The sequence below is a fragment of the Carcharodon carcharias genome, chromosome 13, assembly GCF_017639515.1.
Source record: "Carcharodon carcharias isolate sCarCar2 chromosome 13, sCarCar2.pri, whole genome shotgun sequence".
NCBI classification, from domain to species: Eukaryota; Metazoa; Chordata; class Chondrichthyes; order Lamniformes; family Lamnidae; genus Carcharodon; species Carcharodon carcharias.
The window spans coordinates 55716777-55731779 of NC_054479.1; the positions used below are offsets into that span (position 1 = coordinate 55716777).

The 15003-nt window shown below is 43.2% G+C and overlaps 1 protein-coding gene across 3 annotated transcripts in view; it reads right to left on the reverse strand.

Moving 5' to 3' along the window:
• Positions 1 to 15003, reverse strand: part of zgc:63587 (uncharacterized protein LOC393431 homolog) — a 136711-nt gene that overhangs the window by 41094 nt on the left and 80614 nt on the right. Inside the window, exon 11 of one of the 3 annotated variants that reach the window (XM_041202579.1) lies at positions 9306 to 9454. The exons of the other annotated variants lie outside the window; for them this stretch is intronic. Coding sequence (XP_041058513.1) covers positions 9373 to 9454 — 82 coding nt within the window. The 3' untranslated portion in view covers positions 9306 to 9372. Of the gene's footprint in view, positions 1 to 9305; positions 9455 to 15003 lie in introns of those variants that run through there. 3 annotated transcript variants of the gene reach the window in all.

Below are 15003 nucleotides of genomic sequence, written 5' to 3' on the forward strand. Positions count from 1 at the left end.
TTTTTCGGGTAATTAGCAGTGTACCAGTGGGCATAATATTTTTGGATTTTCAAAAGGCATTGACGTAAGGCACCACATCAAAGTTTACAATACAAGGACTCATGAGATTAGGGGTAATTTGTTAGCATGGGTTGAGGATTGGTTAATAGTTAGAAAACAGATCCTTGTCAACGCGAGAGCAAAGTGGCGGAAGAAGTGTATACGTAAGCTGAAGCATAAAAGATGAAAGATGAGGCAGAGGTCCAGGTGAACAACTGAAGATGCAGTACTGATCAGGCTTTGTTGAATCGTACATGGCAAATGGGCTCTGACACTTCTGCTTATACATCTTTTCCTAAGACCAACAATTTAGAGGCACTACAGATGCTGGTCATGAAAAGATCTTATACATTGATCTATTGTGGTACTATGCCTTCATGTACAGTAGCTGCAAAACAAAATGTGAAAACTCAAAAATGGGTCATTTTCAGACTGGCAGGTTGTCACTAGTGGGGTGCGACAAGCATCAGTGCAGGCACCTCAGCTGTTTACAATACATATTAATGATTTAGATGAAAGGGTTAATTGTAATGTATCCAAGTTTGCTGGCAATGTGAGGCAAGATGGGAAAATAAGCCGTGAGACAAAGAGTCTGCAGAGGGATATAGACAGACTAAGTGGGAGGGCATGAAGGCTGCAGTCTTTTTAATTTATCCATTCATGAGATGTGGGCGCCACTGGTTAGGCCAGCATGTACTGCTAATTGCCCTTGAGGTGGTGGTGTTGAGCCACTTTTTTGAACTGCTGCAGTCCATGTGATGTAGGAATACCCACAGTGCAGCTAGGAAGGGATTCCAGGATTTTGGCCCAGCAACAGTAAAGGAACGGCGATATACTTCCAAGTCAGGTTGGCGTGTGGCTTGGGGGGAAATGGCATTGGTGGTGTTCCCATCCATGTGCTGCCCTCGTGCTTCTAGTTGGTAGAAATCATGGGTTTGGAAGGTGCTGTCAAAGCAGCTTTAGTGAGTTGCTGCAGTGCACCTTGTAGATGGTAAACATTGCAGTCACTGTGCTACTCAGTGCCCTCAGTGGTGAAGGGAGTGGATGTTGAAGGTGGTGGATGGAGTGCCAATCAAGCGGGACACAACTGGATGGTGTCCAGTTTCTTGAGTGTTGTTGGAGTTGCAATCATCCAGGCAAGTGGGGAGTATTCGATCCCACTTTTGATTTGTGCCTTGTAGTGGGCAGGCTTTGGGGAGTCAGGAGATGAGCTACTCTCTGCAGAATTCCCAGCCTCTGACCTCGTCTTGTAGCCACAGTATTTATATGGCTGGTCCAGTTCTGTTTCTGGTCAATGATAACTCCCAGGATGTAAACAGTGGGGGATTCAATGATGGCTGTCAAAGGGAGATGGTTGGATTCTCTCTTGTTGGAGATGGCCATTGCCTGGCCCTTGTGTGGCATGAATGTTAATTGCCACTTATCAGCCCAAGCCTGAATATTATCCAGAACTTTCTGCATATGGGCACAGACTGCTCTAGTATCTGGGGAGTTGTGAATAGTGCTGAATATAGTGCAATCATCAGTGAACATCCCCACTTCTGACCTTATGACAGAAGGAAGGTCATTGATTAAGCAGCTGAAGATCTTTGGAACTAGGACACTACCCTAAGGAACTCCTACGGTGAAGTCCTGGGGCTGAGCTGATTGACCTCCAACAACCATAACCATGTCCCTTTGTGCTCGGTATGATTCCACCAGTGGAGAGCTCTCCCCACCGCACCCCCCCACCAATTTCCATCAATTCCAGTTTTGTTCAGGCTCCATAGCCCGTTTAGGACTGAGATGAGAAAGTTCCCTACTCAATGAGTTGGGAATCTTTGAATTTCTCTATCCCAGAGAGCTATAGATGCTGAGTTATTGAGTATATTAAAGGCCAAGATGGATAGCTTTCTGGACTCTAAGGGAGTTAATGGATATAGGACTCAGATGAAAAGTAGAGTTGACATTGAAATCAGCCATGATGTAACTGAATGATGGAGCAGGCTCGAGGGGCCTACTCCTGCTCCTATTTCTTATTTCTTTATGTAGAACAATCAATACACATTAGAAACTGGGGATACAGGGTCATGAGGAGAATACACAGCAGCAAAGAACAGACACAGGATGAGCCAAATAACCTCCTTTCATGCTGTAAATTTTCATAGTCAGCAACTCATTTGGAGGTGCTTGACTACAACATGCACTGCACAGCTCACACCAACAGCAAGTTAAGATCTCCCATTGGTAAGCGTATGCAAGTATCACATGATTTCCCCAGCAGTGCTTACATCACACACTTCAACTTCCACTTCCCCATCAAAAGTCTTGCATTACACCTCTAATCCCATTTAAATTCCCTGCATTGTGTTTCTACATATCCCATCAGCAGCTCTGTTGCTCCAAAATAACAAAATTCAGAATACTGAACCATGAGCCAACATCCAAAATAGTTTCAGAAATCTTCAAAATCTTCTTACATCAATTTAAGTCAGTGTTATCCCCTATCCCCAGTAATAATGCCCATATGCACTAGCAGAGTAGAGTATGATGCCTTTTGTGGATGCCTATTATCAAATGTACTGAAAGGGGTAAAAAGGCAAGACTGTTAGTAACATCTTTATAACACTATCAACTACTGGAAGACTGAGAAGGTAGCAAAGCCTCCACCACTTACACCATCAACTTACCACAGGCAGCACATATATCAGGCAAATGCCTTTGCCATTGCCAAAGGAGTCAATTACAAAGGTGGTGCTTAGAATGTATTAAGCACACCAACTATTAATTTCAGGAAATTCTGGAAATTTTTACTTTGTACTAACCAACTTGCCCTGCTGATTTCAACCTATTTTAGGTCTTCAAACAGTTTCAATTAACTTTCCAACCTTGTTAAACTGCGAGTACCTTAGCGATGAGTCTGTATATGGCTGAATAATTAGAGGCAGTTGCTAAGTGAGATTTACTATTTAAAAAAAAGTTGCTTAATTACCTTTAGTGCATATGCCTAACACAGTCCCTTTCCTGTGTTCCAGTCCTGTATAAACTGATCCCTGCAATCCTCTCAGCCACCAGGGGGCCAACTATTCCAACAATTCACTCACGGATGCTGGAAATGGAGAACGATCCTTGCTGGCAAATTCACAAGTGTTCTGACAAGCAACAACTCATATGACTCAAGCTAGCCAAGCTTTGGTCTAACTGAAGTTTTTATTGGCTGTTGGAGCCCTACAAATGATCACCGAATTTGCTCCAAGGCAGTAATATAGGTTTCCTGGAGCTAAGCATGTCCAGATAGATTCAAGCTCTTGTGCCAATCTCCCCATTGAGGCACCTATCAAATTGTTCAATCAAGCCTTGTAGTATACTTGGAAGAAAGAAAATGCTTCAATGAAAAGGGAGTGTGTGATTGGTTCCAACTGCCTGCGCAGTTCATTCCTGAGCTAAAGCTGGTACCTGCTTAGCTGCAGGCAAGGTCTGATTGATGCAGTACACACTGTTCCACAGTTACACCCATTACCGACAGAGGGTACGGGTTCACTACTGAAATTATGCGAGGCATCAAGGTTGGCTAATCTTCAGACTTCACCGCAATTTAGGAACCTTTCACAAAATTGATCTTCCCTCAAATTGTATAAAAGAAAACATCAATCAGGCATCTAACCATTTAAATTGCAAATATTTTCCATCAACACTTTTCTTTGTCAATAACTGGTTGAAACTAAGAAAACGTGCCTTCTTTTCTTTGTCCATTTTCTCTCTTCCAAAGAGACTGTCCCCTTGCTGGCTCCTAATCCACTTCATTGGTTACATTCTTAAGATTTTGCCCAAGAGACAGCGAGTCTGTTCCAGGCTATTTTACCACAGGATGCATCGTAGCCAAATCCATTACTATTCTCATCTGATGCCCATACATGTTTACAGCAAGGGTACTGGATAACAACCAAGAACGGGGATCCTGATCAAATTTTCTATACCTGCACCAAGGACGCAGAGGACAATTATGAGATCTAATTGCTGCCCTGACAGATATCAAGTAAATCAGCATAAACTCAAGATCAAAACAGGGAACTTGCTAGTCTGATGATTCTGCTGCTCACTCAAATTGCTTAACTGAGTTTGTGTAATAAGTCCATATTAAGGAATATGGATACATCTCAAGAAATAAAATGTCAGATGAAGTTGCAGTTGCAACATTGTAGATTTTACATTGATACTGCAGCATTGTTACAATAATCTGAAACTTCTGATTCTCTTCTACATGATAGAGGATGGTTTTTGTGTATAAGGTTATAATGAACATCAGTTCCTCCCACAATTCAAGAGTAAACTTCATGCCAATTGACCTGTAACACATGGGGAAACCTTGAAATGTACTGCTGCACATTTTGAGTCGAAATATTTACAGTCCCCACTGCTCTTACCGGATGCATTGATGTTAATGCAACTTGCCCAATTTCTGCAGTAAAACAAAAAAAAAAGTAACCAGCATATTCTTCAAAAGCAGGGAATCTCACTTAGCAGCTGCCTCCAGAATCTCATCACTAAAAATCAGGTTGTACGTTTGACATGAAAGAAAGAAATATTGTAAACACTAATTGTAATTGTAAAGATAGTGAAACACCTCAAAGTGTTACATATTATATTGAAAGAAACTGATTTGTTTTACACTTTCTGTAATGTACTTTTATATATTTTACGAATAACATATTTTTGAGAAAAAAAATCACATCACTAATCTAATTTCACTTTAACTAGGTGCAAGCAGCAGATTGAAACTGTTTGAAGAGCTGACATTCTTTCCTCATGTCCCTGCAACTTTTCTCCTTCAAGCATTTATCCAATTAACTTTTGAAGGCTACTATTGAATACGCATCCACCACCCAATCAGGCAGTGCGTTCTAAATGCTACCACTTATTGCTTAAAACAGCTTTTCCTTATGTTGCTTCTGGTTCTTTTGCCAATCACCTTAAATCTATGCCCTCTGGTTTTCAACCCTTCAGCCTATGAAACAATTTGTTTTTATTTACTCCATCTAAACTCTACATCACAAATTTTAAACAGCTCAGTAAAATCTCTTCTTAGCCTTAGATAAAAGCAAAATACTGTGGATGCTGGATATCTGAAACAAAAACTGAAAATGCTGGAAAAACCCAGCAGGTCTAACAGCATCTGTGAAGAGAAAAACAGAGTTAACATTTCAAGTCTGTATGACTCTTCTGCAGAGCTAAAGAGAAGTAAAAATGTGATGAAATTTATGCTGTTTAAAGGGGTTGGAGTGGAGCAGATGGAGCTGGATAGAAAGCCAGTGATAGGTGGCAGCAAAGGACAGATTGACAAAGATGTCATGAACAAAAGGACAAAAGGGGTGTTAATGGTAGTGGTAAGGGCGAAAGGAGGTGCTGATAGTGGCATAAAGGTAAGAAAACAGAACGTGATATTAGCAGAACAAGGGAGAGAAAGAGAACCACTTGCATAAATATAGCACCTTTACCTTTATGGAGTGTAAATTGATAAATTGACACTGAGCCAAAATGGAGACATGAGCAGAGGTAACCAACAGTTTTGGTCAGAGAGAGATTTTGAGGGTCTTATAGGATGGCAGGGAAACGGAGGGGTTTAGGAACAGAATTCCAAAGCTTTGGGTTAAGATGGCTGAAGGAATAGCCACCAACTCTAGAGGTGAAGGAAATGGGGAATGGAAATGGGGCCAGTATTGGAGGAAGGCAGAGTTCCCAGAGGGTTGAAGGGCAGGAGGAGGCTCCAGACATAAGGAGGGGCAAGTCCATGGAGGAACTGAAAATAAGGCTAAGAGTTTTAAAATTTGTGTAGCTGGACTGGGAGCTAACACTTACTATGAGTTAGAATTCAACAGTAGTGTTTTAAATGAGCTAGTTTTGAATGAGCTAAGTTTATGGAGGAGCGGAAGGTAAGAGGCTGGTCAGGAGAGCTTTGTAATAGTCGAGTCTGGAGATAACAAAAGTGTGGGTGAGAGTTTAAGCAGCATATGGACTAAAGCCAGGTGAAGGTTGTGAACAGTCTGGCTCAGCTTGAGATTGTGTCTCATCCAGGACTAGACCTTGGACAAGCAGTTTGACAGTGGAGAGAGGAGGAGAGTGTGAAGTGATTCATTTTGCTAAGAAGGATGAAGTGCCAACATAAACTAAACAGTACAATTTTATAAGGGTGCAGAAACAGTCACCTAGGGATACACAGGCATAAATCTTTTAAGGTGACAGGACAAGTGAAGAAAACTGTTCAAAGGGCAAATGGGATGCTTGGCTTTATAAATAGAGACATAGCTTGAAAAAATAAGTTATGGTGAACCTGTATAAAGCACTGGTGAGCGTCCAGATGGGATAATGCATTCAACTCTGGGCGTCAAAATTTAGAAAGGCCCTGGAGAGGAGGCAGAGGAGATTTACTAGAAACATAGCAGAAATGAAAGACCTCAAATATGTTGAGAAACCAGAGGAACTGGGGTTGTTTTCCTCCTTGGAAGCAAAAGATACCCCTGACTTCTTTTCTCCACTACCAATCATTTCCTTAAACCCCTCAATGCTTCACCTAAACAAGTATGAGAAACTCATGGGCTCCTAAGAGTCAGACCAGCTATTCAGGTGCCTTATCCCTCCCTTCCCCAGCCCATCTAGTCAAAAGTCCCACCCCTTCCCAAGCCTCCTTCGACAGCACCAGAGGTATAGTGCTGCAGGAACGTTGCTTCAGCACCTCCTGTTTACTTCTGTGGCGACTCCTGAACACTGAGGAACTTACTGGTGTTATTAGAAGTCTGAGATTGGATCGGGAGTTTGGAGGCCAGCAGCTTTGCTTCCCAGCAGCTCTCAGCTGGAAGCTGGCCGCACATGCACAGTTAATATTCTTTCGTTCCTCGGACTGGGGAACAGTTATACGCACCTGTGCAGAGGAAAGGGGAATAAAGAATTGAAACAGCACGAGAAAACAGGTCAGGTAACCTGAACAGGAGAGTTATTACAGAGAGGGTGGCTCACGGAGCAGGACACATGGAAGAGGACAGGGAAGGTCCCAGGAGTAAAGTCCCAGGTAAGGGGCAAAGATAGGGATCAGAGATAGATCCCATTGAGTCAAGATAAATGACAGGAGCAGAGAAAAAGGCTCCAAGTTAACGAAAGAGCTGCAGGGGCCAAACTTGAGGCGAAGTGGGCTTGAAAGCAACAGTGAAGATCCGAGGAGGCAGCCGAAGGTTGGTGACTTCTTACTGATGACCTTTGGAACTGTGGTGTTCTGCCTGACACGGCCAAAGATCTGAAAGTGTTCTTGGAAGGTGAAACTTGAGTGCAGGTGGAGATCCAGAGGAATCACAGAAGCTGAGATTGAAACCCTGGAGATGATGAATTGCCAAAACTATTTTCCATTTCTAGTGCCACTGCATTGCGTGCCAGTTGTCGCCTGTTTAGTATCTACATATTTTGTCTTTTTAACCCCGACGCCCAGCTCTTGACGTCTCAAAAGTGGCAGGTTAACAGCTTATAAAATACAACAGCCTAAAATCCACTGGTCTACTCAGTACTCATCGCCAGCCTAAAGGGAGAAAGGCCTCAGTCAGAATTGCCAACAGCAGCCCACAGGAAACAGGACTATTTCTAAAATCAAACCTTCAAAACCACCTCATGGCAATACAATGACTGAGAAACAATAAAGAATAACCTTCTTCTTTCGTAGAAAAAAAGTGAAGTAAAGAAAAGAACATTCAAGTACTGTCAAACTGAGTGATAATTTAGAGGAGAGCTCCAGTGCTGCAACTGCCTCAGAGTCAGAGTCAAAATTGGCCACAGTGTAAATCTGAAACTGGGCTTGATACGGTGGCAGGTCTGTATCCCTGTGCAGATGTGTGGGCAGAGGAAGTGTGGGAGGGGGAAAAAAAAAGACATATCCTTGGTAAGACCACGAGGATGAAAACCTTGGGTATAAATGTTGGTATCTTATCACTTTTCACGTCCAAGGGATTGCTTATGAATGAATGGCATTAGTACAAAGTGTCATACTGGAGTGCACGTTTGAAATCTCTCACAAATACAAACTGTCAAAAGTTCACATCACCGTGCAACATGTCGTTGAAAAAACAAAGACACTCTTGGAAAAATTTGTGACAACCTTGAATGCATCATATCTAAAGGTGACTTGTGCAATTTTCTGTTCTGCATGCTAGTTGGCTCAAAACAATAGACCTTACTCTGACCACTTTGGCTTGCTGGCATTTCAAAATGAAAATATTGCTTACATGGGAATTGGGTTGCTTTCCCACTCCAGTGCTGCAGAATTTATTGACCACATAGCTACCCAGATGACAAAGACAATTTGTCAGCATATCAAAGTAATAGAAGGTAAAATTTTGATTCTTATTGAAGAATCTACAAGCCTAAGTACCAAAACCGCTCTAGTAGCTTACCTGAAATGTGAAAGTGATAAAGAGGATGATCCACACTTCACGTTTTTAGATCTGGTTGAACTTCCAGATCAAAAAGCGATACAATATTTAACTATCTTCTTGAATGTCTCAAAAAAAATGGTTTTGATGACTCCTAACTGAAGCAGCGTCTTGTAGTGTTTGCTTGTGATGGAGTGAGTGTTGCACTGGGCACCAAATCAGGTGCAGCTAACAGACTTATGGAGCAATACCCAGATATTATTTGGCATTGCCTGAACCATAGATTAGAACTTGCAGTGGGTGATTCAGTGACAGAAATTGGTGGAGTGAACCATTTCCATCCATTTATGGATAAATTATACTCTGTATATAACAAATCACCTCTCAATCGGAAGCAACTGGCAGAATGCGCTGCTGAATTAGAACAACAAATTTCCTAAATAGGCCACATTTTAAGCACCAGATGGGTAGCAAGTTCATCTTGAACAGTGTAAGCTGTGTGGTGCAACTATGAAGCATTATGTGCTCATTTTGAACTGGCAATGAAAAATGAAACAAGGTCTGCATCTGACAGGAAAACATGAGGGTCTGTTAAAGAGAATTTCCTCAAAACAGTTTCTCTTAGATTTAACTCTGATGTATTACACATTACATGCTCTCAAAGTGTTTGCAGAAACGCACTACAACGATTGTGTATGCAGGCAAACTGATCCTTCACAGGATACATTTTTTGCCTGGACTAAAAAGGAATGACCTGGCACAAAAACTCTTGAGGCCAAAGTTGCAGTCAGACAGGGAAAGTTTGGAACAGTTTTGTTAGGGAGCAACAGTAAGATTATCAGTATTATCAGCAGTTTCTTACCAGTCTAGTTAATAATTTAGAAAATCGAATGTTCACAACCATGTCATTGAAAGGCTCTTGTTCAGCCTCTGAAGCCCAATCCAGTTATGCATCTCTGATCGGCCAATTGCATGTCTTGTCCAGCTGAAATGCCACCAGAATATGGAAAATTGGCAATATCTTCTCTCTGCAAAGTGGTTTAAATTGTCATCTACTTCTGTAATCAATGCATTCAGAGACAATGTGGAGGAAGCTGGACAACAAATTCCCCAGGACTTATGACCATTACTAAATTGTGCACACATAATTCCAAGCAGTACTGCAGATTGTGAGCGAGGATTCAGTCAAACGAACTTAATTATAACACCAGCCACTCAAGAATTCGCATAAGCAAGTATCAGCACTTACGTTTGTCAAACGACACGGAGACACCCTCCTGATACATTGGGATTCAACACCATATATGTCACAATCTGGCTGCTTTGTCACCGATATGCAGAGGACTCAAGGACAAGATCAGCTTCTCCCTCTAGCACAAGTGTGCAACCGGGCCCGTTGTAAAAATTGGAAGTGTTGGTTGCAGAAATTCAAGAAGCCTCATGGTATCAAGTTTTTGAAAGTTTGTGGTGATAAAGCATCTGCAAACTATGACGCCGCTAAAAGATTTATTGATGAGTTTTGCTATGCTAAATTCCGACGAAGGCCTTTCACCAGAACAAATTTGCAATGCTGATGAAACTAATCTGTTCTAGCAGTATGCCCCAAGGAAAACACCAGCAACAGCTGAGGAGAGCGCACCAACGGTTGTTAAGGATGCTAAGGATAGGCTGACTGTCCTTGGTTGTGCCAAGGTAGCTGGCACACACAAATGTAAATTGGCTGTAATTGGGAACAGCAAATGTCACAGGGGCATCAAGGGTATTTGGACATTAACTATTCACTACTATGCCAATAAGAGAGGCTGGGTAAACAAGGACATGTTTTCTGGTTAGTTTCACAACCACTTTGTACCAGAGGCACATGCGCATTGTCCGGTAGCTGAACTTGAGGAAAACTGTAAAACCATGTTGCTCCTGGACAATTGTAAGGCACATCCCCCTGTTGAGCTCTGGTTTTCACTGTTTACTTTCCCCCCAATGTAACGTCATGAATTCAGTCAATGGACAAGGCAATTTTCGGTTCATGAAACGTACATATAAAGGCTCCATCTTGAATATTATGCTTGGTTCTGTGAACAGAGGCCTGGGGTGGAAGGCTTCCAATAGGAGTTTACAGTTAAGGACACCATCAATGCATCTACTAATGCCTGGTGCCTTGTTGATAAAGACATCTTGACCACAACAAGCTGCCACAACCTTTGCCCACAACAATGTCAATATTATTGCCTTCAATGAACAAAGACTTTGAAGGTTTTCATGTGAACAAGGGTAAAAAGCTGGTAAACCAGCTCCTTGAGTATTGAAAAGATATATTCATGGAATGTATGTATACACTGGGAGCCAAGGAAGTGTTTAATGTTGACAATAATGCTCCCTTCGTGCATTCTTTGACTGGCAGGGAACCTGCAGAAATGGTGTTACATCAAGATCAACTTGATAAAAACAGTGGTGACAAGGATGACATGGTGGAAGTGCCTATAGACAATATCATTAAGATGTGTGACCAGTTGATAGATACTCTTGAACAACATGCATTTATAAGTGAGCAATAAATAGTGCCAATCTAAAAAATAAAAGACAAACTTATGAAACAAAATGCAATGTTGATAAGGTAGACGAAGCTGGAAGAACTATTCATGAATGCCTCCCAGCAGAGTGCATCGACACTTGGAACCCTCTCCTACAAAAATAATTGCAGATGGTACCCTGGGTGGGAACTTATTACAGGTACCCAGCATTTGTTATTCAGTGATACTTTTCTAGCCATTCTATTCACTTCAGACTAAAGCTTGCCTAGGCTTAGGCTACTAATATAAGTGGGCCTAGTCCGATATGCAGATCTGAAAACTGAAATTATCTAAAATCAGAAATGCAATTGGTCCCAAGGATTTCGGATAACTGATACTAGATCTGTAAAATGTTACATAATTAAATTCTAGCTACGCTAAAGACTAATGTTTCAAAATACCACAGGGTTCAAAATTAAATGCCTACTGGCACTAATATTTTTCACTTAAAAACCATAGTTTTACTGATTTTTGGGGACACAAATGATTAATACATAGGAAAACAACGTAATAGTAGATTTAGAAATTATATGGCCAACACAATTTCTTAGAGCTCCTGCACCTCAAAATTTGGCACTAAATCCCTGGACAGCATTTTCAAAACCAATGAACTCTACCACCTTGAAGGACAAGGGTAGCAGATGCAATGGGAACATCACCACTTGCAAGTACCCCTCCAAATAAGCCACCACCCTGACTTGGAACTAGACAGTACTTTCATGGCGGCTGGGGCAAAAACCTGGAGTTACCTTCCTAACAGCGCTGTGTATGTACCTACACCAGATGGACTGCAGCAATTCAAGGAGGTGGCTCATCATCACCTTAATGGCAGTTAGGGATGCACGACAAAGCTTTGCCAGAACAAAAACAAAAATACCTGGAAAAACTCAGCAGGTCTGGCAGCATCCATGGAGAGGAGCACAGTTAACGTTGAGTCCGAATGACCCTTCAACAGAACTAAGTCAAAATAGAAAAGAGGTGAAATATAAGTTGGTTTAGGGGCGGGGGGCTGGGTCAAGAAGAGCTGAATAGAGGAACAGTGATAGGTGGAGATAACCAAACGATGTCACAGACAAAAGGACAAAAAGGTGTTGAAGGTGGTGATATTATCTAAAGGAATGTGCTAATTAAGGGTAGAAAGCAGGACAAGCAAGGTACAGATAGCCTTAGTGGGGGTGGGGTAGGGGGAAGGGATCGAAATAGACTAAAAGGTAGAGATAAAACAATGGATGGAAGTACACTTAAAAATAATGGAAGTAGGTGGGAAAAGAAAAATCTATATAAATTATTGCAAAAAACAAAAAGGAGGGGGAAAATCGGAAAGTGGGTGGGGATGGAGGAGAGAGTTCATGGTCTAAAATTGTTGAACTCAAAGTTCAGTCCGGAAGGCTGTAAAGTGCCTAGTCGGAAGATGAGGTGCTGTTCCTCCAGTTTGCGTTGAGCTTCATTGGAACAATGCAGCAAGCCAAGGACGGACATGTCGGCATGAGAGCAGGGTGGAGTGTTGAAATGGCAAGCGACAGGGAGGTCTGGGTAATGCTTGCGGACAGACCGAAGGTGTTCTGCAAAGCGGTCACGCAGTCTGCGTTTGGTCTCTCCATTGTAGAGGAGACCACATTGGGAGCAACGAATGCAGTAGACTAAGTTGAGGGAAGTGCAAGTGAAATGCTGCTTCACTTGAAAGGAGTGTTTGGGCCCTTGGATGGTGAGGAGAGGGGAAGTAAAGGGGCAGGTGTTGCACCTTCTGCGATTGCATGGGAAGGTGCCGTGGGAGGGGGTTGAGGTGTAGGGGGTGATGGAGGAGTGGACCAGAGTGTGTCGGAGGGAACGATCGCTGCGGAATGCCGCCGGGGGGTGGGGGTGAAGGAAAGATGTGTTTGGTGGTGGCATCATGCTGGAGTTGGCGGAAATGGCGGAGGATGATCCTTTGAATGCGGAGGCTGGTGGGGTGATAAGTGAGGACAAGGGGGACCCTATCATGTTTCTGGGAGGGAGAAGAAGGTGTGAGGACAGATGCGTGGGAAATGGGCCGGACACGGTTGAGAGCCCTGTCAACCACTGTGGGTGGAAAACCTCGGTTAAGGAAGAAGGAGGACATGTCAGAGGTACCCATAGCAAAACCTTTTATTTGGAGGAAGTGAGACGAGTTTAAGGAGAAATTGTTCAGTGTGAGAACAAGTTCAGCCAGACGGAGGAGAGTAGTGGTGGATGGGGATTGTTCAGGCCTCTGTTCGAGGAAGAAGCGGAAAGCCATCTGACCATCCCGGTCCCGCATGGCCCCAGCTATGCCTGTCTCTTTATGGGGTATGTGGAACATTCCTTGTTCCTGTCCTACTCTGGCCCCCTCCCACAACTCTTTCTCCGGTACATCGATGATTACTTCTGTGCTGCTTCACGCTCTCGTCTGGACCTGGAAAAAATTATTAATTTTGCTTCCAATTTCCATCCCTCCATCATTTTCACATGGTCCATCTCTGACACTTCCCTTCCCTTCCTTGACCTCTCTCTCTCAATTTCTGGTGATAGACTGTCCACCAATATCCATTACAGGCCTACCGACTCCCACAGCTACCTCGACTACAGCTCCTCACATCCCGCTTCCTGTAAGGACTCCATCCCATTCTCTCAGTTCCTTCACCTCCGTCGCATCTGTTCTGATGATGCCGCTTTCAAAAACAGTTCCTCTGACATGTCCTCCTTCTTCCTTAACCAAGGTTTTCCACCCACAGTGGTTGACAGGGCCCTCAACTGTGTCCGGCCCATCTCCTGCGCATCCGCCCTCACACCTTCTCCTCCCTCCCAGAAACATGATAGGGTCCCCCTTGTCCTCACTTATCCTCCACATTCAAAGGATCATCCTCCGCCATTTCCACCAACTCCAGCATGATTCCACCACCAAACACATCTTCCCGTCACCCCCGACGGCATTCTGCAGGGATCATCCCTCTGACACACTCTGGTCCATTCCTCCATCACCCCCTACACCTCAACCCCCTCTCACGGCACCTTCCCATCCAAGCGCAGAAGGTGCAACACCTGCCCCTTTACTTCCCCTCTCCTCACTGTCCAAGGGCCCAAACACTCCTTTCAAGTGAAGCAGCATTTCACTTGCACTTCCCTCAACTTAGTCTATTGCATTCATTGCTCCCAATGCGGTTTCCTCTACATCGGAGAGACCAAACGCAGACTGCGTGACCGCTTTGCAGAACACCTTCGGTCTGTCCGCAAGCATTACCCAGACCTCCCTGTCGCTTGCCATTTCAACACTCCACCCTGCTCTCATGCTCACATGTCCGTCTTCGGCTTGTTGCATTGTTCTAGTGAAGCTCAACGCAAACTGGAGGAACAGCACCTTGTCTTCCAACTAGGCATTTTACAGCCTTCCGGACTGAATATTGAGTGCAACAATTTTAGATCATGAACTCTCTCCTCCATCCCCACCCACTTTCCGATTTTCCCCCTCCCTTTTGTTTTTTGCAATAATTTATATAGATTTTTCTTTTCCCACCTACTTCCATTATTAAGTGTATTTCCATCCATTGTTTTATCTCTACCTTTTAGTCTATTTCGATCCCATCCCCCCACCCCACCCCCACTAAGGCTATCTGTACCTTGCTTGTCCTGCTTTCTACCCTTAATTAGCACATTCCTTTAGATAATATCACCACCTTCAACACCTCTTTGTCCTTTTGTCTGTGACATCTTTTGGTTAACTCCACCTATCACTGGCCCTCTATCCAGCTCTTCTTGTACCCCCACCCCCAACCCCTTAAACCAACTTATATCTCACCTCTTTTCTATTTTGACTTAGTTCTGTTGAAGGGTCATTCAGACTCGAAACGTTAACTGTGCTCCTCTCCACAGATGCTGCCAGACCTACTGAGATTTTCCAGGTATTTTTGTTTTTGTTTTGGATTTCCAGCATCCACAGTTTTTTGCTTTTATCTTAAAGCTTTGCCAGTGTCATTCACATCCCAGGAACAAGTTTTTAAAAAATTTTCTAGTTTCTC